This window comes from Heterodontus francisci, chromosome 3 (genome assembly GCF_036365525.1).
Source record: "Heterodontus francisci isolate sHetFra1 chromosome 3, sHetFra1.hap1, whole genome shotgun sequence".
Taxonomy (NCBI): Eukaryota; Metazoa; Chordata; class Chondrichthyes; order Heterodontiformes; family Heterodontidae; genus Heterodontus; species Heterodontus francisci.
In genome coordinates this window covers 200,863,319-200,888,011 of record NC_090373.1, presented here as the reverse complement: position 1 = coordinate 200,888,011, position 24,693 = coordinate 200,863,319, and the positions used below count along the sequence as shown (strand labels likewise).

At 45.4% G+C, this 24,693-nt stretch overlaps 1 protein-coding gene across 1 annotated transcript in view; it reads left to right on the top strand.

Moving 5' to 3' along the window:
- Positions 1-24,693, top strand: part of LOC137367179 (dynein axonemal heavy chain 8-like) — a 2,062,041-nt gene that overhangs the window by 1,498,563 nt on the left and 538,785 nt on the right. The window contains exon 84 of the mRNA XM_068028615.1: positions 20,212-20,375. Within this exon, the coding sequence (XP_067884716.1) occupies positions 20,212-20,375 (164 nt within the window). The remainder of the gene's footprint in view (positions 1-20,211; positions 20,376-24,693) is intronic.

Sequence of the window (24,693 nt, the reverse complement as noted above, 5' to 3'; positions counted from 1 at the left end):
TCAGACACATTTTAAAAAATTCTTTTATGGAATGTGGACATCACTGGTTAGTCCAACATTTATTGCTCATCCCTAATTGCCCTTGAGAAAGTGGCAGTGAGCCGCCTTTGTGAGCTGGTGCAGTCCATGTGGGGTGTATGTACATGGACAGTGCAGTTAGGAAGGGAATTCCAGGAATTTTTCCCAGTGACAGTGAAGGAACAGCGATATATTTCCAAGTCGGGAGGAGCTTTTTGCGAGGAGCAGCTTTGACAGAACGAGGTGCGGAGCGAACTTACAGCTGAGCGGTCAATTTCAGTAAGTTACAAGTTAATCCCCTTTTGTTTCGGAGGGGACTGCTGGGTAAGGGAAAACTATTTATTTGGGCAGTGGCAGTACCCGAGACACTATACGTGTAGTGTCTCCCACCCACCCTCCTCCTCTAACCAAAAAAAAAGGACTCTGGTGTGTTGATAAGGTAAGCTTTTTATTTAAAAAGTTCAGTCCGTCGGATTGCTAAGCGAACAAGTTTTGACTTTTTTTTTCCGTTTGGTTTTTCAGTAGATTTGTTGGGAATCTAGAATAGTGGGAATGGAGGTAAAGGCAGTTGTATGTTCCTCCTGCAGAATGTGGGAGGTAGGGGTCGCCAAGAGTGTCCCTGCTGACTGCATCTGCGGGAAGTGCACCCAACTCCAGCTCCTCGCAGACCGCGTTAGGGAACTGGAGCTGGAGCTGGATGAACTTCGGATCATTCGGGAGGCGGAGGGGATTATTGACAGGAGTTATAGGGAGGCAGTCACACCTCAGGTAAAAGAAGTAGGTAGATGGGTTACCGTCAGGGGAAGGAAAGGGAACCAGCAGGCAGTGCAGGGATCCCCTGTGGCCGTTTCCCTCAACAACAGGTATACCGTTTTGGATACTGTTGAGGGGGACGACTTACCAGGGGTAAGCAATGGGGTGCAGGTCTCTGGCACAGAGTCTGTCCCTGTTGCTCAGAAGGGAAAGGGGAAGAGGAGCAGAGCATTAGTCATTGGGGACTCCATAGTTAGGGGAACAGATAGGAGGTTCTGTGGGAACGAGAGAGACTCACGGTTGGTGTGTTGCCTCCCAGGTGCCAGGGTACGTGATGTCTCTGATCGTGTTTTTGGGATCCTTAAGGGGGAGGGGGAGCACCCCCAAGTCGTGGTCCACATAGGCACCAACGACATAGGTAGGAAGAGAGATGTGGATTTAAGGCAGAAATTCAGGGAGCTAGGGTGGAAGCTTAGAGTGAGAACAACCAGAGTTGTTATCTCTGGGTTGTTGCCTGTGCCACGTGCTAGCGAAGAGAGGAATAGGGAGAGAGAGGAGTTGAACACGTGGCTGCAGGGATGGTGTAGGAGGGAGGGTTTTGGTTTCCTGGATAATTGGGGCTCTTTCTGGGGTAGGTGGGACCTCTACAAACAGGATGGTCTTCACCTGAACCAGAGGGGTACCAATATCCTGGGGGGGAGATTTGTTAGTGCTCTTCGGGGGGGTTTAAACTAAATCAGCAGGGGAATGGGAACCTAAATTGTAGTTCCAGTGTACAGGCTGTTGAGAGTAGTGAGGTAGGGGATAAGGTTACAGGGACGCAAGAGGGCACTGGCAAGCAAGAACTTGGTTTAAAGTGTGTCTACTTCAACGCCAGGAGCATCCGGAATAAGGTGGGTGAGCTTGCAGCATGGGTTGGTACCTGGGATCCTGATGTTGTGGCCATTTCAGAGACATGGGTAGAGCAGGGGCAGGAATGGATGTTGCAGGTTCCGGGATTTAGATGTTTCAGTAAGAACAGAGAAGAGGGTAAAAGAGGGGGGGGTGTGGCATTGTTAATCAAGGAAAGTATTACAGCGGCAGAAAGGACGTTTGAGGACTCGTCTACTGAGGTAGTATGGGCCGAGGTTAGAAACAGGAGAGGAGAGGTCACCCTGTTGGGAGTTTTCGATAGACCTCCGAATAGTTCCAGAGATGTAGAGGAAAGGATAGCGAAGATGATTCTCGACAGGAGCGAGAGTAACAGGGTAGTGGTTATGGGGGACTTTAACTTTCCAAATATTGACTGGAAATACTATAGTTCGAGTACTTTAGATGGGTCAGTTTTTGTCCAGTGTGTGCAGGAGGGTTTTCTGACACAGTATGTGGACAGGCCAACTAGGGGCGATGCCACATTGGATTTGGTACTGGGTAATGAACCCGGCCAGGTGTTCGATTTAGATGTAGGTGAGCACTTTGGCGATAGTGATCACAATTCGGTTAGGTTTACCTTAGCGATGGGCAGGGACAGGTATATACCGCAGGGAAAGAATTATAGCTGGGGGAAAGGAAATTATGACGCGATTAGGCAAGATTTAGGATGTGTAGGATGGGGAAGGAAACTGCAGGGGATGGGCACAAACGAAATGTGGAGCTTATTCAAGGAGCAGCTAATGCGTGTCCTTGATAAGTATGTACCTGTCAGGCAGGGAGGAAGTTGTCGAGCGAGGGAGCCGTGGTTTACTCAAGAAGTTGAAGCGCTTGTCAAGAGGAAGAGGGCGGCTTATGTTAGGATGAGACGTGAAGGCTCAGTTAGGGCGCTTGAGAGTTACAAGCTAGCCAGGAAGGATCTAAAGGGAGGGCTAAGAAGAGCAAGGAGAGGACACGAGAAGTCATTGGCGGATAGGATCAAAGAAAACCCTAAGGCTTTCTATAGGTATATCAGGAATAAAAGAATGATAAGAGTTAGAACAGGGCCAATCAAGGATAGTAGTGGGAAGTTGTGTGCGGAATCAGAGGAGATAGGGGAAGCGTTAAATGAATATTTTTCGTCAGTATTTACAGTTGAGAAAGAAAATGTTGCCGAGGAGATTACTGAGATACAGCCTACTAGGCTAGATGGGATTGAGATTCACAAGGAGGAGGTGTTAGCAATTTTGGAAAGAGTGAAAATAGATAAGTCCCCTGGGCCAGATGGGATTTATCCTAGGATTCTCTGGGAAGCCAGGGAGGAGATTGCAGAGCCGTTGTTGTTGATCTTTATGTCGTCATTGTCGACAGGAGTAGTGCCGGAGGACTGGAGGATAGCAAATGTTGTCCCCTTGTTCAAGAAGGGGAGTAGAGACAGCCCTGGTAATTATAGACCTGTGAGCCTTACTTCGGTTGTGGGTAAAATGTTGGAAAAGGTTATAAGAGATAGGATTTATAATCATCTTGAAAAGAATAAGTTCATTTGCGATAGTCAGCACGGTTTTGTGAAAGGTAGGTCGTGCCTCACAAACCTTATTGAGTTTTTCGAGAAGGTGACCAAACAGGTGGATGAGGGTAAAGCCGTGGATGTGGTGTATATGGATTTCAGTAAGACGTTTGATAAGGTTCCCCACGGTAGGCTATTGCAGAAAATACGGAACTATGGGGTTGAAGGTGATTTGGAGCTTTGGATCAGAAATTGGCTAGCTGAAAGAAGACAGAGGGTGGTGGTTGATGGCAAATGTTCATCCTGGAGTTTAGTTACTAGTGGTGTACCGCAAGGTTCTGTTTTGGGGCCACTGCTGTTTGTCATTTTTATAAATGACCTGGATGAGGGTGTAGAAGGGTGGGTTAGTAAATTTGCGGATGACACGAAGGTCGGTGGAGTTGTGGATAGTGTCGAAGGGTGTTGTAGGGTACAGAGGGACATCGATAGGCTGCAGAGCTGGGCTGAGAGATGGCAAATGGAGTTTAATGCGGAGAAGTGTGAGGTGATTCACTTTGGAAGGAGTAACAGCAATGCAGAGTACTGGGCTAATGGGAAGATTCTTGGTAGTGTAGATGAGCAGAGAGATCTTGGTGTCCAGGTACATAAATCCCTGAAAGTTGCTACCCAGGTTAATAGGGCTGTTAAGAAGGCATATGGTGTGTTAGCTTTTATTAGTAGGGGGATCGAGTTTCGGAGCCACGAGGTCATGATGCAGCTGTACAAAACTCTGGTGAGGCCGCACCTTGAGTATTGCGTGCAGTTCTGGTCACCGCATTATAGGAAGGATGTGGAAGCTTTGGAAAGGGTGCAGAGGAGATTTACTAGGATGTTGCCTGGTATGGAGGGAAGGTCTTGCGAGGAAAGGCTGAGGGACTTGGGGTTGTTTTCGTTAGAGAGAAGGAGGAGGAGAGGTGACTTAATAGAGACATACAAGATAATCAGAGGGTTAGATAGGGTGGATAGTGAGAGTCTTTTTCCTCGGATGAGGATGGCAAACACGAGGGGACATAGCTTTAAGTTGAGGGGTGAAAGATATAGGACAGATGTCAGAGGTAGTTTCTTTACGCAGAGAGTAGTAGGGGCGTGGAACGCCCTGCCTGCAACAGTAGTAGACTCGCCAACTTTAAGGGCATTTAAGTGGTCATTGGATAGACATATGGATGAAAATGGAATAGTGTCGGTCAGATGGTCGGCGCAACATCGAGGGCCGAAGGGCCTGTACTGCGCTGTAATGTTCTAATTCTAATTCTAATATGCGGGTTGGAGCGGAACTTGCAGGTGGTGATGTTTCCATGCGGCTGCCGGCCTTATACTTTTAGGTGGTAGAGGTTGAGGGTTTGGAAGATGCTGTTGAAGGAGCCTTGGTGAATTGCTTTAGTGCATCTTGTAGATGTTACACACTGCTGCCACTGTGTGTTGGTGATGGAGGGAATGAATGTTGAAGGTTGTGAAAGGGATGCCAATCAAGTGGCTGATTTGTCCTGGATGGTGTCAAACTGCTTGAGTATTGTTGCAGCTGCACTCATCCAAGCAAGTGGAGATTATTCCATCACACACCTGGTTTGTGCCTTGTAGATTATGGACTGGCTTTGGGGAATCAGGAGGTGAGATACTCAATGTAGAATTCCAAGCCTCTGACCTGCTTTTGTAGCCACAATAGTTATAAAGCTGGTCCAGTTCAGTTTCTGGTCAATGGTAACCCCCAGGATGTTGATATTGGGGATACAGTGATGGTAATGCCATTGAACATCAAGGGGTGATGATTAGATTCTCTGTTGCTTGAGATGGCTATTGCCTGTCCCTTGTGTGATGCGAATGTAACTTGTCACATATCAGCCCAAGACTGAATGTTGCCCAGGACTTGTTGCATATGGACACAGACTGCTTCAGTATCTGAGGAGTCACGAATGGTGCTAAACAATGTGCAATCATCAGCGAACATCCCCACCTGACCTTATGATGGAGGGCAGGTCATTGATGAAGCAGCTGAAGATGGTTGGACCTAGGATCCTACCCTGAGAAACACCTGCAGTGATGTCCTGGAACTGAGATGATTGACCTCCAACAAGCACAACCATCTCCCTTTGTGCTAGTATGACTCCAACCAGTTGAGAGTTTTCCGCCTGATTCCCATTGGCTTGTTGCCACACTCGGTCAAATGTTGCCTTGATGTCATTTGAAATTTTGCTCTTTTGTCTGGACCAAGGCTGTAATGAGGTCAGGAAGCCTGGCGGAACCCAAATTGGGCGTCAGTGAGCAGGTTATTGCTGAGCAAGTGCCGCTTGATAGCACAGTCAATGACCCCTTCCATCGCTTTGTTGATGATTGACAGTAGATTGATGGGACGGTAATTGGCCGGGTTGGATTTGTGTTGCTTTTTGTGTACAGGGTAGATGCCAGCTTTGTAGTTGTACTGGAACAGCTTGGCTCAGGGTGTGGCAATTTCTGGAGCACAAGTATTCGGCACTATTGTCGGAATGTTGTCAGGGCCCATAGCCTCTGCAGTATCCAGTGCCTTCAGCCGTTTCTTGATATCATGCGGAGTGAATCGAATTGGCTGGAGACTGGCATCTGTGATGCTGGGGACTTCAGGAGTAGGCCGCCATGGATCAACTCGGCACTTCTAGCTGAAGATTGTTGCAAATGTTTCAGCATTGTATTTTGCACTGATGCGCTGGGTTCCCCCATCATTGAGGATGGGGATATTTATGGAGCATCCTCCTCCTGTCAGTTGTTTAATTGTCCACCACCATTCATGGCTGGATGTGACAGGACTGCAAAGCTTAGATCTGATCCGTTGGTTGTGGGATCGCTTAGCTCTGTCTATTGCATGCTGCTTCCGCTGTTTGGCATGCATGTAGTCCTATGTTGTAGCTTCACTCGGTTGACACCTCATTTTTAGATATGCCTGGTGCTGCTCCTAGCATGCCCTCCTGCACTCTTCATTGAACCAGGGTTGATTTCCCTGCTTGACGACAATGGTAAAGTGGACAATATGCTGGGCCATGAGATTACAGATTGTGTTTGAATACAATTCTGCTGCTGCTGATGGCCCACAGTCCCTCATGGATCCCAGTTTTGAGTTGCTAGATCTGTACAAAATCTATTCCATTTAGCACGGTGTGAGCGCCACACACACGATGGTGGGTATCCTCAATGCGGAGATGGGACTTTGTCTTCACAAGGACTGTATGGTGGTCACTCCTACCAATACTGTCATCAACAAATGCATCTACGGCAGTTAGATTGGTGAAGACGAGGTCAAGCAGGTTTTTCCATTTTGTTGGCTCCATCGCCACCTACCGCAGACCTAGTCCAGCAGATATGTCCTTTAGGACTCGGCCAGCTGAGTCAGTAGTGCTGTTACAGAGTCACTGTTGGTGATGCATATTCGAGTACCCCACCAAGAGTACATTCCATGCCCATGCTACCCTCAGTTCTTCTTCCAAGTGATGTTTGACAAGGAGGAGTACTGATTCATCAGCTGAGGCAAGGCAGTAGGTGATAATTAGCAGGAGGTTTCCTTGCCCACGTTTGACCTGATGCTCTGAGACTTTATGGGGTCCAGAGTCAATGTTGAGGAATTCGAGGACATCTCCCTCCTGACTGTATACCACTGTGCCACCACCCCTGGTTGAACTGTCCTGTCACTGGGACAGGACATACCCATGGATGGTGATGGTGGTATCTGGGACATTAACTGTAAGGTATGATTCCATGAGTAGGAGCAGAGGAAATAGGAGCAGGAGTAGGCCATTCGGCCCTTCAAGCCTGCTCCACCATTCTAACAGGTCATGGCTGATCATCTACCTCCATGCCATTTCCCCTCCCCCCCATCTCTAAATCCCTTCATGTCATTAGTGTCCTGAAATCTATCGATTTCTGTCTTGAACATGCTCAATGATTGAAGTGTGACTATGTCAGTCTGTTGCTTGATGAGTCTGTGGGACAGCAATCCCAATTTTGGCACAAGCCCTCAGATGTTAGTAAGGGGAACTTTGCAGGGTCGGTAGGGCTGGGTTTACCATTGTCATTTCCAGTGCCCAAGCCAATGCCAGGTGGTCCATCTGGTTTTGTTCCTTTTAAACTTTTCTCTACTAATTTGGTTACAACTGAGAGGTGTGCTAGGCACCTCCAGAGGGCATTTAAGAGTCAACCACATTGCTGTGTGTCTGGAGTCACATGTGGGCCAGACGAGGTATGGACGTCAGATTTTCTTTCCTAAAGGACATTAGTGAACCAACATTACTCACAAGAGAAAAGTAAACAAAAACAACTTACATCTTTAATGTAAAAACCTTATCAAACATTTTATAAAAGGAAATAGGTAAGGAAACTGTAGAGGGAGCGATTAAGTGGATGACTGAAAGTTGGTCAAATGAATGGATTTCAAGCAGCTTTTTAAAGGTAGAGAATTGAAGGGGTTTAGGTTAAAAATTCCAAACTGTATTGCCATTCTGTTACCAATGATGGGGCAAGGTGTTGAACAAAAAGCAAGACATTACATTTATATATTGCCTTCCACAACCTCAGGACATCTCAAAGTGCTTCACAGCCAATGAAATACTTTGAATTACTGTAGACAAAAAGTGCAAGATCAGAGGGCTGGACTGTAGAAGGAGATGGAAGATTAGAAGTTGCAGAGAGAGAATGAAATTAAACCATGGAGCATTTGAAGATGAAGATGATGTTATGAAGATGCTCCATTCTTAAAATGTTTTGAGGACTTGTGTTATCAAATGCCTTCTGGAATTCCAAATACAATACATCAACAGGCTCCCCTTTATCTACAGTGCATGTTACTCCTTTTAAAAATTCTAGCAAATTGGTTAAACATGATTTCCCTTTCACAAAACCATTCTGACTATTCCCGATTACCTTGAGTTTTTCTAATTGACCAGCTATAATCTCCTTAATGATAGGTTCTAACACCTTCCCCATGACAGACGTCAAGTTACCTGGCCTATAGTTACCTGTTTTCTGCCTCCCCATACTTCTTCAATAGAGTGGTTATATTTGCTACCTTCTAGTCCGATGGAACCTTTCCAGAAGCGAGCGAATTTTGAAAAATTAACACCAATGCATCCTACCTCCTTGGCCACTTCTTTTACGACCCGAGGATGAAGTCCATCAGGACCCGGGGACTTGTCAGCCCACAGCTCCATCAGCTGGCTCAGTATGTTTTCCTGGTGATTGTAATTTCACCAAGTTCCTCTCTTCCTTCCAGCTCCTGATACAGCTATTACTGGAATGTTTTTTGTAGTGAAGATAGAAGCAAAATAAGCTAAAGTATTACTTTCTGCCTGTCTTCACTGAGGAATTTACAAGAAATCTCACAGAATTAGAGATCCAAGGGATTATGAAGAATGAGGAATTGAAGGAAACTATTATTAGTAAGAAGGTTGTATGGGAGAAATTAATGGTGCTGAAGGTTGATAAGTCCCCGGACCTGATATTCTACATCCCAGAGTGTTAAACAAGGGAGCTATGGAGATAGTGGATGCATTGGTGATCATCTTCCAAATTCTATAGATTCTGGAACAGTTCCTACAGATTGGAAAGTAGCAAATGTCACCCCACTATTTAAGAAGGGAGGGACCGAGAAAACAGTGAACTACAGACCTGTTAGCCTTACATCAGTAGAAGGGAAAATGTTAGAATCAATTCAAAAGGATGTGATAAATGGACATTTGGATAATAATGATCTGATTGGGCACAGTCAACATGGATTTATGAATGGGAAATCATGTTTGACAAACCTGTTGAAGTTTTTTGAGGATGTTACTAACAGAATTGACAAAGGAGAGTCGGTCGACATACTATACTTGGATTTTTAGAAGGCTTTTGATAAAGTCCTCCCTCGGAGGTTGGTTAGCAAAATTAAAGCACATGGGATAGGAGGTAATATACTGGTATGGATTAAGAATTGGTTAACAGGCAGAAAACAGAGAGTAGGATTAAATGGGTCATTCTTGCATTGGCAGGCTGTGACTAGTGGGGTACCACAAGGATCAGTACTTGGGCCCCAGCTGTTCACAATATATATCAATGATTTGGATGTGGGTCCAAATGTAATATTTCCAAGTTCGCGGATGACACAAAACTAGGTGGAAATGTGTGTTGTAAGGAAGACGCAAAGTGGCTTCAAGGGTATTTGGACAGACTCAGTGAGTGTGCAAGAACATGGCAGATGGAATATAATGTGGAAAAGTGTGAAGTTATCCATTTTGGTAGGAGGAATAGATGCGCAGAGTATTTCTTAAATGGTAAGAGATTAGAAAGTGCAGATATACAAAGAGACCTGGGTGTCCTCATCAATAAGTCACTGAAAGCTAACATGCATGTTCAGCAAGCAATTAGGAAGGCAAATGGTATGTTAGCCTTTATCGCAAGAGGATTTGAGTACAGGAGTAGTGAAGTCTTGCTTCAATTGTATAGGAACTTAGTTAGATCGCACCTGGAGTACTGTGTGCAGTTTTGGGTCCCTTACCTTAGGAAGGATACTATTGCCATAGAGGGAGTGCAACAAAGGTTCACCAGACTTGTTCCCAGGATGGCGGGACTGTCCTGTGAAGAGAGATTGGGGAAACTGGGCCTGTATTATCTCGAGTTTTGTAGAATGAGAGGTGATCTGATTGAAAACTATTAAATACTTAAAGGGATAGACAGGATAGATGCAGGTAAGATGTTTCCCTGGTTGGGGAGTCTAGAACCAAGGGACATAATTTCAAAACAAGGGGGAAGCCACTTGGGACCAAGATGAGAAGAAATTTCTTGACTCAGAGGGTTGTGAATCTTTGGAATTCTCTATCCCAGAGGGCTGTGGAGGCTCAGTCATTGAATATGTTTAAAGCAGAGATTGACAGATTTCTAAACACAAATGACATAAGGGGATTTGAGGATAGTGTGGGAAAAAGGCATTGAAGTGGATGATCAGCCATGAACGTATTGAATGGCGGAGCAGGCTCGATGGGCTGAATGGCCTACTGCTGTTCCGATGTTCCTATGAAGTTTATGCCATGCTTTCTGAGGAGGCTTCTGCAGATTATGAGATGACTCAGTGGGCCAAAGGGCCTGTTTCAGTGCTGTATCTCTAAATAAATAAATAAATAAAAAAGGCCATTCTCTCTGCTTATGAGTTAGTCCCTGAAGCTGAGAGGCAGAAATTTCAGAACCTCCAGAGACAGCCTGGGCAGACTTTTTCAAATTTGAGAGGGTAAAGCAAATTAACTTCGATTACTGGATGCAGGCACTAAAGGTAGAGGCCATGTATGAGACCCTTAGGGAAATAATTCTCCTGGAAGAATTTAAAAATTCACTCCCTGTGTTAGTAAGAACCCATGTAGAGAACCAGAAGGTTTCAACAGCCAGACAGGCAGCTGAGATTGCTGATGATTATGAGCTTGTTTACAAGCTGAAACCCTTTGTCCACCACCCCCCCATAAACCCAAAAAGGATAAAAGGTGGGAGGTGAAAGGAAGGCAAGTAGCCGGGGACAAGAAGGGACAGCTGGGAATGCCCCGGGAGCTCCTCCTCAGGCCAGGAAGGAAGATGCTAAGGGTGGAAGTGAGGCCCGCAAGCCCAGTGTTTCCATTGTCACAAAGTGGGACACCGTGCAGAATGCTGGAAGTTGCAGGGTAAACCTATGGAACTTACTGGGGTGCACAAGGCAAATGCAGAGAAAGGGGCCCTGACTGAGAGTACGACAGATCAAGCTGTAGCTCTGACTGCAGCTGTAAGGCCAAGTACAAAAATCACTGTGAGTGTAGGGGACTTAAAAAAGATACCTGAGAGAAAAAGGGAATTCATGTCAAAAGGAAAAGTAACTTCTTATCCTCAGGTGAGGTAGATAAACCTTTGGTTATACTTAGGGATACAGGAGCAACCCATCTCTTTTGCTGGGGAAAGGCATAACTTTTCAGTTTCCCCCTCCAGTTACGGGGGTGGAGGGGGGGGAAGGGATTTTCGTTACAAAGGAATAAAAAAAACTTAGTCTGCAAAGATCTTCATCTTGGTGAGGTGTCCTAAAGTCGAATAGTTGGTACCAATCTTTCTAGGTGAGGTTGATGAACAGTTTGTTTAGGTAAGCATTGAATGAAATTCAACTGCAGAAAACTTCACATAGGTCTTCCATCAAGCGTGCAGCAGCAGAGGTTTCTATACTCACACATTCGATGAAAAGTTCATTTGAAGATGCAAGGTTTCTGCAAATATTCAGGAGTTCTTCAAAAATACAGGAGGCAAGAGTATAACTTCAGACAGGCTTTTGCTTTTCAAGAGCAAGGATTTTTCAAAGAGAGGTAACAGTTTTCTTCTGAACTCCTGGCAGGTCCATATCAAATTCCAATTGCCTGTTTTAGTCCAAAACCTAGCATCTTTTAACAGTTCAAAGTGAAACCAAATTTTTTTCCAGGCAAGTCTCATGCTAATCATACATTTTCTCTTGTCACAATACAAAATTGCTCTTAAGTCAAACCCCCTGTGGTGTTTACTTGAAATCACCTGCTTTCCAGGAAAAACTTGTTTACTGGTCAATGTTTGCTGAACTTCCTTCAAAAAAAAACACCCAAAGCTCAGCCTTTTCAGTTTAAAAATATAGATTCCAAGTTTTAACAAAAATATATGGAAACTCTCGTAACACTGTTGTTACGACGAGGCGAGAAAAGTGTCTAGGTCTTTTATTTTTTTCACCTGGTCTTATTGTAACAGGGTTTAATCTTAAACACACTGTGTTTTGAGCTCCCCCTTGAGTGAATCCTTGTTCACCACTTCCCAATTATTAAGCAAAGAAATAAGCATAAACAGGCCGACTTGGGTTTAAAGAAGAAAAGAGAAATTATATTAAAACTTAAACTCTAATATGGATACACGCCACACGAGCATGCATACGCAAATAGGAACAGGAAAGAGCAGAAGAAAAATAAAATGGAGAGGTTTGAGGCAATATTAGAAGAATTTCTTGTTTACTGTGCTTCGAGGTCACTGTAGTCCTTTTGTAAGTAGTCTTTCTTTTCATTGCGGCCCTGTATTCTTCTTAAACCTTGTTCACTTTAGGAGACTTTTCTCTCTTGGGGTTCATATGTCTTCAATGGTTTCCGAAGCTGGTGAAAGTGAGATGAGAGCAGACAGGAGAGAGGTCTTTTCCAGTCCAGGACCAAACAGCTTTCTGATTTTAAATTCCCTGTTAGAAGTTCAAATTCAAAAAACTCCAATAGTCAGCTCGTCATGTGACCAAACAGGTCTGACCAATGACTGGGTCCCTTGTTCCAACACTGTCTGTTACTATGCAAATGTCTTTCCAGTCAGGGGCTCCAATTCTTTTTTCAAGCAATTTCTTTCTTCACCAACAATAGTCCAAAATCAATGTTCATGTGACGAAACTTTCCTCATTCTTGGCAGGTAGGGGGAGCTTGCCTGACACTGCAGAGAGAGTTGACCTACTTGGGGGAATGATGTGGCTGGAGCGAAGGCTGTAGCTTCTCCGGTAGTCACAAAAAGACTAAGTGAAGTCAAAGAGACAGAACAATTGCAGGAAAAGGTTCCAGAATTTTTTCCTTCATGTGTAGTGTCCTGAGCAATGGCTAAATAAGTTTCATTGCTGGAAGTCAAATTGGCACCACAGAGAGATAGCCAAATATCTGAAACTTTCTTTGGGGATTTGGATACCCGAAGGAAATGTTCAATAAGTCTCTGATCCAGGCTCAGCAAGCCGATCCAGAGTTAAGTATCGTGGCACAATTGGCTGAAGCTGAAGAAAATGGAGTTCCAGAAGGCTATATTAAAAATGGGATTCTGATGAGGAAGTAGAGACCTGCAAGTGAAGAATGAATGGTAGTTCACCAAATCGTGGTACCACTCAAGTCTCGCTGGGAAATATTAAGGATAGCCATGAAATTCCTATGGCAGGACATGTGGGGATTTGGAAGAGCCAATCACATAGAAGTCGACAATTTTACTGGTTAGGTCTTTACAAGAACGTAGTGCAGTTTTGTAAAAGGTGCCATACCTGCCAGATTGTGGGAAAACCACAACCTTACATAAAACTGGCACCTTTAATTCCCATACCAGTTTTTGGGGAACCATTTACTGGGATGTTGGTAGACTGTGCAGGACCATTACCGAAAAGTGGGACACTAATATATACTCAGTATCATGGATATGGCTACTCAGTTCCAAGAGGCCATTCCCTTGAGAGCAATTTCTACGAAGGTAGTGGTAGAGAGGTTAACCAAATTCTTCACTAGATATGGATTACCGATTGAGATTCAGTCCGATCAAGGTTCCAATCTTATGTCTAAAATGTTTCAAGAAGTTATGAGTAATCTGAGTATAACACAGTTAAAGTCTTGAGTATATCACCCACAGACAAAATTGGCTTTACAATGGGACCATCAAACCTTCAAAACAATGATCAGGGCATACTGTCATGAACATCCTCATGATTGGGATAAATGGTTGGAATTTATTTTGTTTGCCACGAGGGATTCACCGAATGAGTTTATCAGATTTAGTCCTGTTGAATTAGTTTATGGACATGAAATAGGAGGTCCTCTAAAAATAATCAAAGAAATGTTTTTAGAACAGAGGGACGAATCTTTCAAAGAACAAAGAACAAAGAACAGTACAGCACAGGAACAGGCCATTCGGCCCTCCAAGCCTGCGGCGATCTTGATGCCTGCCTAAACTAAAACCTTCTGCACTTCCGGTGTCCGTATCCCTCTATTCTCATCCTATTCATGCATTTGTCAAGATGCCTCTTAAACGTCTCTATGGTACCTGCTTCCACCAGCTCCCCCGCCAGCAACTTCCAGGCACTCAACCACCCTCTGTGTAAAGAACTTGCCTCGCACATCCCCTCTAAACTTTGCCCTTCTCACCTTAAACTTATGTCCCCTAGTAACTGACTCTTCCACCCTGGGAAAAATCTTCTGACTATCCACTCTGTCCATGCCGCTTATAACTTTGTAAACTCTATCATGTCACCCCTCCACCTCCGTCATTCCAGTGAAAACAATCCGTGTTTATCCAACCTCTCCTCATCGCTCATGCCCTCCAGACCAGGCAACATCCTGGTAAACCTCTTCTGTACCCTCTCCAAAGTCTCCACGTCCTTCTGGTAGTGTGGCGACCAGAATTGCACGCAATATTCGAAGTGTGGCCGAACTAAGGTTCTGTACAGCTGCAGCATGACTTGCCAATTTTTAAACTCTGTGCCCCGACCGATGAATGCAAGCATGCTGTATGCCTTCTTGACTACCTTATCCACCTGCGTTGCCACTTTCAGTGACCTGTGGACCTGTACGCCCTGATCTCTCTGCCTGTCAATACTCCTAAGGGTTCTGCCATTTACTGTATACTTCCCACCTGCATTAGACCTTCCAAAATGCATTACCTCACATTTGTCCAAATTAAACTCCATCTGCCATTTCTCCACCCATGTCTCCAACCGATTTATGTCCTGCTGTATCCTCTGACAATCCTCATCACTATCCGCAACTCCACCAACCTTTGTGTCGTCCGCAAACTTACTAATGAGACCAGCTATATTTTCCTCCAAATCATTTATATATACTACAAACAGCAAAGGTCCCAGCACTGATCCCTGCGGAACACCACTAGTCACATCCCTCCATTCAGAAAAGCTTCCTTCCACTGCTACCCTCTGTCTTCTATGACCGAGCCAGTTCTGTATCCATCTTGCCAGCTCCCCTCTGATCCCATGTGACTTCACCTTTTGTATCAGTCTGCCATGAGGGACCTTGTCAAAGGCTTTACTCAAGTCCATATAGATAACATCCACTGCCCTTCCTTCATCAATCATCTTCGTCACTTCCTCAAAAAACTCAATCAAATTAGTGAGACACGACCTCCCCTTCACAAAACCATGCTGCCTCTTGCTCATAAGTCCATTTGTTTCCAAATGGGAGTAAATCCTGTCCTGAATAAAACCCCCCTAATAATTTCCCTACCACTGACGTAAGGCTCACTGGCCTATAATTTCCTGGATTATCCTTGCTACCCTTCTTAAACAAAGGAACAACATTGGTTATTCTCCAGTCCTCTGGGACCTCACCTGTAGCCAATGAGGATACAAAGATTTCTGTCAACGCCCCAGCAATTTCTTCCCTTGCCTCCCTCAGTATTCTGAGGTAGATCCCATCAGGCCCTGGGGACTTATCTACCTTAATGCTTTGCAAGACACCCAACACCTCCTCCTTTTTGATAGTGAGATGACTGAGACTATCTACACTCCCTTCTCTAGGCTCATCATCCACCAGGTCCTTCTCCTTGGTGAATACTGTGTTCGATTATGTATCCGTGTTCCGGGAGTGGCTCACGAGAGCCTGAAAAGTGGCTCAGGAACACCTAGAGTCATATAGTCATAGAGTTATACAGCACTGAAACAGGCCCTTCGGCCCATCGTGTTTGTGCCAGCCATCAAGCACCTAACTATTCTAATTCCATTTTCCAGCACTTGGCCTGTAGCCTTGTACGCTATGGCATTTCAAGTGCTCATCTAATCCAACCACCCTCTGGGTGAAAAAGATTTTGTTCAACTCCCCTCTAAACCTCCTGCCCCGTATCTATGCCTCCTGGTTATTGACCCCTCTGCCAAGGGAAAAAGTTTCTTCCTATCTGACCTATCAAAGCCCCTCATAATTTTGTATACCTTAATCATATCTCCCCTCAGCCTTCCTGCTCTAAGGAAAACAACCCTAGCCTTTTGAATCTCACTTCATAGCTGAAATGCTCCAGCCCAGGCAACATCCTCTGCACCCTCTCCAGTGCAATCACATCCTTCCTATATTGTGGTGCCCAGAACTGTACACAGTACTCCAGCTGTGGCCTAACTAGCGTTTTATATAGCTCCATCATAACCTCCCTGCTCTTATATTCTATGCCTCAGCTAATAAAGGCAAGTATCCCATATACCTTCCTAACCACCTTATCTACCTGTGCTGCTGCCTTCAGTGATCTATGGACAAGTACACCAAGATCCCTCTGATCCTCTGTACTTCCTCAGGTCCTACCATCCATTGCATATTCCCTTGCCTTGCTATTCCTCCCAAAATGCATCACCTCACACTTCTCAGGATTAAATTTCATTTGCCACAGCTCCCTCCATCTTACCAGCCTATCTATATCATCCTGTAATCTAAGGTTTTCCTCCTCACTATTTACGACACCACAATTTTCGTATTATCTATGAACTTACTGATCATACCTCCTGTATTCATGTCTAAATCATTAATGTACACGACAAACAGCAAGGGTCCCAGCACCGATCCCTGCAGTACACCACTGGTCACAGGCTTCCACTCGCAAAAACAACCCTCGACCATCACCCTCTGCCTCCTGCCACTAAGCCAATTTTGGATCCAATTTGCCAAATTGCCCAGGATCCCATGGGCTCTTACCTTCTTAACCAATCTCCCATGTGGGACCTTATCAAAAGCCTTACTGAAGTCCATGTAGACTACATCAACCGCTTTACCCTCATCTACACATCTGGTCACCGCCTCGAAAAATACAATCAAGTTAGTTAGACACAATTTCCCCTTGACAAAGCCATGCTGACTATCCCTGATTAATCCCTGCCTCTCCAAGTGGAAATTAATCTTGTCCCTCAGAAATATTTCCAATAGTTTCCCAACCACTGATGTGAGACTCACCGGCCTATAATTACCTGGTTTATCCCTGATACCCTTCTTAAATAATGGTACCACATTTGCTGTCCTCCAATCCTCTGGTACCTCTCTTGTGGCCAGAGAGGATTTGAAAATTTGTGTCAGAGCCCCTGAAATCTCCTCCCTTGCCTCACATAACAGCCTGGGATACATCTCATCTGGGCCTGTGGATTTATCCACTTTTAAGCCTGCTAAAACAGCTAATACTTCCTCCCTTTCAATGCTAATATGTTCAAGTATATCACAATCCCCCTCCCTGATCTCTACACCTACATCGTCCTTCTCCATAGTGAACACAGATGAAAAGTGATCATTTAAAACCTCACCTACATCCTCCGGCTCCACACACAGTTGGCACTTTGGTCCCTAATGGGCCCTACTCTTTCCCTGGTTATCCTCTTGCCCTTAATATGCTTATAAAACGCCTTAGGATTTTCCTTTATCTTGCCCGTTGTTTTTTCATATCCCCTCTTCGCTCTCCTTTTTTCAGTACCCGCCGACACTTTCTATACTCCTCTCGGGCCTCCGTTGTTTTCAGCCCCTGAATCTGCCATAAGCCTCTTTTTTTTTCCTGATGCAATCCTCTATATCCCTTGACATCCAGGTTTCCCTGGACTTGTTGGTCCTACCCTTCACCTTAACGGGTGCATGTTGGCTCTGAATTCTCACTATTTCCTCTTTGAATAACTCCCACTGGTCTGATGTAGACTTTCCTACAAGCAGCTGCTCCCAGTCCACTTTGGCCAGATCCTGTTTTATCATATTTAAATTGGCCTTCCCCCAATTCAGTACCTTTATTTCTGGTCCATCTTTGTCCATAACTCACTTAAATCTTACAGAGGTATGGTCATTATCCCCGCAATGCTCCCCCACTGACACTTCTACCACTTGTCTGGCTTCATTCCCCAGGATTAGGGTCCAGTACTGCCCCTTCTCTGGTAGAACTTTCTACAGACTGACTTAAAAAGCTCTCCTGTATGAATTTTAAGAATTCCACCCCCTTTAAGCCTTTTGCACGAAGACCATTCCAGTTGATATTGGGAGAGTTGAAATCCCCGACGATTATTAGCCTATTATTTTTACACCTCTCAGAGATTTGCCTACATATCTGCTCCTCTATCTCTCTTTGACTGTTTGGAGGCCTGTAGTACACACCTAGCCAAGTGATTGCCACCTTTTTGTTTTTATGTTCTACCCAAATGGCCTCATTTGAGGAACCTTCTAAGATATCATCCCTCCTTCCTGCAGTAATTGACTCCTTGATCAACAGTGCAATGCCACCTCCTCTTTTACCCCCCTCCCCTGTCACGCCTAAAGATTCTGTACCCTGAAATATTGAGCTGCCAGTCCTGCCCCTCCCTCAACCATGTCTCAGTGATAGCAACAATATCATAATCCCATGTGCGAATAAATGCCCTCAATTCATTTGCCTTACTAGTAAGACTCCTTGCATTAAAATAGATGCAATCCAGCCTTGTATTTAACAGGTCTATATTTGCTCTGCCTTCTAGACTGACTCAGTTTCTCTTCTATATCTGACTGTGCATCACCTCTTACTGTACTTCCACTCTGTATCCCATCCCCCCTGTCAAATTAGTTTCAACCCCCACCCCCTTCCCCCCACCCCCCCACCAACAGCACTAGCAAACCTCTCAGCAAGGATGTTGGTCCCACCCCAGTTCAGGTGCAACACGTCCAACTTATACAGGTCCCACCTTTGCCAGAAACAGACCCAGTGATCCAGGAAACTAAAGCCCTCCCTCCTGCACCACCTCCTCTGCAACGCATTTATCTGCTCTATCCTCCTATTCCTATACTCACTAGCACGTGGCACCGGGAGTAATCCAGAGATTACAACCTTTGAGGTCCTGCGTTTTAATCTGCTACCTAGCACCCTAAATTCTTGTTGCAGGACCTCATCCCTCTTTCTACCTATGTCGTTGGTACCAATATGTAGAACGACCTCTGACTGTTCACCCTCCCCCTTCACAATGTCCTGCAGCCGCTCCGTGACATCCTTGACCCTAGCACCAGGGAGTCTCAGTTGTGGCCACAGAAATGCCTGTTCCGCTTACAATTGAATGTCCTTATCAGTATGGCTCTCCCACTCTTTTTCACCCCCTCCTGTGCAGCAGAGCCATCCGTGGTGCCACGAACTTGGCTGTTGCTGCTTTCCCCTGGAAGGCCACCCACCCCCCCCCCTCCCCCCGCCCCAACAGTTTGAGAGGGGGATGGCCACAGGGGACTCCTGTACTACCTGCCTGCACCTACTACTCCTCCCGGTGGTCACCCATCCCTTCACTGCCTCTGCAGCCATTACCTGCAGTGTGACTGCCTTGCTAAACGTGCGATCCTCAGCATCACGGATGCTCCACAGTGAGTCCATTCGCAGCTCCAGATCCAGGAATAGCACCAGGCATACCTCAAAATGAGGTGTCAACCTGGTAAAGCTACAACAGAGGACTATCTGCGTGCCAAACTGCTTAAGCAGCATGCGATAGACAGAGCTAAGTGATCCCATAACCAATGGATCAGATCGAAGCTCTGCAGTCCTGTCACATCCAGCCGTGAATCGTGGTGGACAATTAAACAACTAACTGGAGGAGGTAGCTCCACAAATATCCCCATCCTCAATGATGGGGAAGACCAGCACATCAGTGCAAAAGACAAGGCTGAAGCATTTGAAACAATCTTCAGCCAGAAGTGCCGAGTTGATGATCCATCTTGGCCTCCTCCTGAAGTCCCCAGCATCACAGATGCCAGACTTCAGCCAATTCGATTCACTCCGCGTGATATCAAGAAACCACTGAAGGCACTGGATACTGCAAAAGCTATGGGCCCTGACAATATTCCGGTGACCTGTGAGCTGTGCTCCAGAACTTGCCGCGCCCTTAGCCAAGCTGTTCCAGTACAGCTATGACACTGGCATCTTCCCTACAATGTGGAAAATTGCCCAGGTATGTCCTGTATTTCAGTCTGTTAATCTATGATATTAGTTGCATTTAATGTTCATATCAGATGGTACAATTTATTTGCAGTTTAAATCATGAAAAACTTACTGATGGTCTCAGGTAGTTAAGATTAGATTATTATGAAGGTGAAATTGGTCTTTGGCGAAAGTATGAAATGAGCATGAGCGAATCAGCAACCTCTTTTACATCAAGCCGATTTTCTTTTCCATTAAAGAAAAGAAATTCAGGTGGTGTATAAAACGAGCTGCTTATTCTCTAATGTCTGCTTTACCTATCGTCCAAGACTAATTTCATAACCTATGTTTCTTGCAAATCTTGAAGGTTGATTTGATTTTTTTTCTAGGTGAAAATGCTACCTACTCCAGCTAACTTTCATTACATCTTTAATCTGAGGGACCTATCTCGCATCTGGCAGGGAATGTTGAATGTAAAAGCTGATGAGTGCTCCAGTATGGAGACATTGTTAGCTTTGTTCAAACATGAGTGCACCAGGGTCATTGCAGACAGGTAATTATAATGCTAAGGGAGAAAATGTCACTAAACCAGTATTTCTGTAAATGTTGATTACTATTACTAAAGATTACATGTGGTTGGAATTTGCTTTGTGTTAGTATTTTAGTGGATCTTCTCACTGCTTAATAATTGTAATGTAGGCAGTAATCTAAATACAACTTTGGTGTCATGTTTGACCCTGAGATGAGCTTCCAACCACATAGCATCATCGCAAATTTATGGCACAGAAGGAGGCCATTCAGCCCATCGTATTTGTGCCATCACTAAAGGCCACCTATTTCCTCCTCTGTAACATCTCATGACTCTGCTCCTGCCTCAGCTCATCTGCTGCTGAAACTCTCATCCATGTCTTTGTTACCTCTAGACTTGACTATTCCAATGGACTCCCAGCCGAACTCTCATGTTCTACCCTCTGTAAATTAGAAAGGTCATCCAAAACTCTGTTGCCCATATCCTAACTCGCACCAAGTCCTGTTCACCCATCACTCGTGTGTTTGCTGACCTACATTGGCTCCCGGTTAAGCAATGCCTCGATTTTAAAACTCTGATCCTCGTTTTCAAATCCCTCCATGACCTCACTCCTCCTTGTCTCTGCAATTTGCTCCAGCCCCGTGGCCCTCTGAGATACCTGCACTTCTCTAATTCTGGACTGTTGAACATCCCTGATTTCAATTGCTCCACTGTTGATGGCCATACCTTCAGCTGCCAAGGTCCTAAGCTCTGAAATTCACTCCCAAAACCTCTCCATCTGTCTAGCTTGCTTTTCTCCTTTAAGATGCTCCTGAAAGCCTACCTCTTTGACCAAGCTTTTGGACAATATGAAATAAAAACAGAAAATGCTGGAAATACTCAGAAGGTCTAGCTGAGACAGAAACAGAGTGAATGTTTCAGGTTGATTACCTTTCATCAGAATTGGAAAAAGTTAGAAACGTGACAGGTTTAAGCAAGCATAGAGATACAGAAGTGAAGAGGCACGGAGAACTAAAGGGAAGGTCTGCGATGGGGTGGAAGACAGGAAAGAGTAAATGACAACAGGGATGATGCAAGGCAAAAGTGATAATGGGGCAAGTAAAGAAACAAAAGATGTGCCTCGAGGAGGCGTAAATGGGAAAGCCGAATCATTACCAAAAACTGCCACCCAAAAACAAAACCAAAAAACACAAAACAAAATGGGGACAGAAATTAGGATCTGAAATTTTTGAACTGAATATTGAGTCCAAAGGCTGCAAAGTGCCATTGAAAGATTAGGTGCTGTTCCTCAAGCTTTTTCTCATCTGCCTAATATCTCCTTAGGTGGCTTGGTGTCAAATTTTGCTTTATAGAGTTCCAGTAAGCACTGTGGGACATTTTATTACTTAAAAGATGCTATATAAATACAAGTTGTTGTTGATGTTGTTGTAAATTAACCTTGAGCAAAGCAAACGCCCATTTGTACCTTGCACATTAAATAGCAGCCAATAATTACGAAAGTTGTTAAAAAGCAATTTACCATACAATTTAAACTTATTGGATACATAGACTTATTCCCCCCAAAAAAACATAGTTGTTAGGTGCCAAATACCTCTTCATAAATGAATAATCTTGGTGTGCATTAGCTTTCAAATGCAAACATACTGTTATGACCAGGTGAGAAAGGTGTCTGGGGGTCCCTTTCAGCCTTCACCTGGTCTTACTGTAACAGGGTTGTTTTTTAAACACACTGGGCAGAATTTTATCAGCACGGTGCCCTTTCAACTCAGCAGGGCGCTGCACTTAGCGGCCGCCGCAGAGCCCCCGCGATATTACGCACGGGGGTTCATTAGAATCACGCTGCCGAGCCACCTTCCCATATTACGTGGGGAGAGGCGGGACATTCGGTGCAGTAAGAGAGTTTTTGACAGCTGTGCAGCAGGTGCAGGGGCCCTATTTTAAGTGCCCCAGCATCTGCTTCCTGACAGCTGTCAAAGAATACTTACCTGACTGCAGAAGAGTGGGGCTGCTGTCAATCTGGCAGCAAAGCAGAAAGTGCTGCAGAAATTCAGCAGGTCAAGTTCACAGACCTGAAAATTAACTCTGCTTCTCTCTCCACAAATGCTGCCTGACCTGCTGAGTTACCCCCGCACTTTCCACTTTGCTGCCACATACTTACCCTGCTGTGTCCCAGTGTCCTGTGAAGTTGCGATCCTCTTCTCCCACTCAAGTGTAACATTCCTTCTTGTAGGCATGCCGCACCTGGTTGAATAATCTTAAATTTGTACATTCCAGGACGTGAGACTTAAATAGACCATAAAAGGTATTATAGCAGTTCCCAGAGAACACACTGACACAAATGGGAATGCGCGGGTGTCACAGTAATGTAAATAAATCTTTCACTAAATGTTCCTCACAAACATGTGTGTCCTTTTCTCTGTGTGAATGAGGTGTGCCCGCATGTAGTGCCACTGTCACATCCCTTTGCACCGTTGGCCCTTCAGGAGAGCCGACATATGCAACAACATCATTGCCATGCCACCATTACTCATGAACGTCTCCACGGATGCAGTGACGTGGACATTGGCTCAGTCAGCTGCTGCCTCTAATGGTTTACACAGGGATGCTGCAAATGTGGACTGGTGCCCAACAGGTGAGCGTGGGTGATGTGTGGCTTGCAGAGCTCATGTTGGTTCCTATGGAGCAGACAGTCTGATCAGCTACTTCCGTACATCCCTAGCTCACTGGTAGCCCTTTGTGCAGAGTTTGGGTGCCATCTGCCCTCCCATGCGTCTTTCATGTTGTAGGTCCCCAGCGTCCTCATGGTCCGAGGAGGAATCCTGTTGATGTCTCTCATCATCATGCCAGACCTGGCCCCTATTGGATACGTAGTTGTGCAGAGCAGCAAAGAAAGGAGGTGGCCATTTCGGTCTGTAGTACAGGGGTTATCCTATCCATACAGGCATTGGAGGCGCTCTTTCAGCATGCCGATTTCCTGCTCAATGGTGGCTCATGTAGCTCAGTGGCTGGTCTTGTATCTCTCCTCTGTGGAAGTGGTGGGCTCTCTCACTGATGTCGGGAGCCATGTCTGCAAAGGATAGCCCATATCTCCAAGAAGCCACCCCTCTGAGTCAGTTCAGTGTAAGACCCAGAGTTATGGCAGCTATCTGAGAAGCGGTCACACATTCGCAGCAAGCATCTTCGGTGATCATATACAAGCTTCATCTAGATTGAGAGGGGTCCTTTAATGGTGACGTCTGCAGGTGGTAGCCTGGCGGGAGGCCTGATGGCCACATGAGTGCAGTCGATGAACATTACAACCTATGGTTCTCCGGCAATGGTGCCAGAACCAATGGCCCTCTGGGCCTGGCTGTGAGAGTCCATCCTGAAGCAGACATACTCACTGGCCCTCCAGTAACCTCCCTGATGCAGCGGTGCACTGCTGACTGCGTGACCACACAAAGGTCTCTGGTGAGTGCCTAAAAAGCTGCAGAGGTGTCAGGCATGCGAATCGCTGCCACTATGAGGAACAAAGGCATGGAATGTCCACCGGAGCCCATGGGCTGCAGTTCATCCTTGACCAGGGCACAGAGACGTGTCACCACTCTCTCCACATGCGCAGTCACCTCTGACACTGGTGCTCTGACATCCAATGGCATGTCATGTGGGGCCTGTAGATGCACGGCAAATGTAATGGCGAGCTCCCCTTGGGGTCTGCTGCTCACGACCTGGGGCCTCTACGTGGATCTCACCTGCCAGTTGATATTGCCTCTGATGCATATGGATCCTCACGTGCAGCGGATCACACAATGCCAGACCTGCTGAGTATCTCCAGCACTTTCTGTGTTTATTTCAGATTTTCAACATCTGCAGTATTTCGCTTTCATTTTGAGGTATGCCTGATGCTGCCCCTGGCATGCCCTCCTGCACTCTTCATTGAACCAGGGTTGGTCTCCTGGCTTGATGGTAATGGGAGAGTGGGGGATATGTCGGGCCATGAGGTTACAGATTGTGGATGAGTACAATTCTGCTGCTGCTGATGGCCCGCAGCACCTCATGGATGCCCAGTTTTGCATTGCTAGATCTGTTCGAAATCTATCCCATTTATCACGGTGGTTGTGCCACACAACACGATGGAAGGTATTCTCAATGTGAAGAATTTGGAATTTTTAAAAAATGATAGTCCAATGGTGACCATGAAACCATTGTCGATTGTTGTAAAAACCCAATCGAGTTCACTAAAGACCTTTAGGGAAGGAAATCTGCCGTCATTACCTGGTCTGGCCTACATGTGTCTCCAGGCCCACAGTAATTTATTTATTTATTTAGCGATACAGCATTGAAACAGGCCCTTCGGCCCACC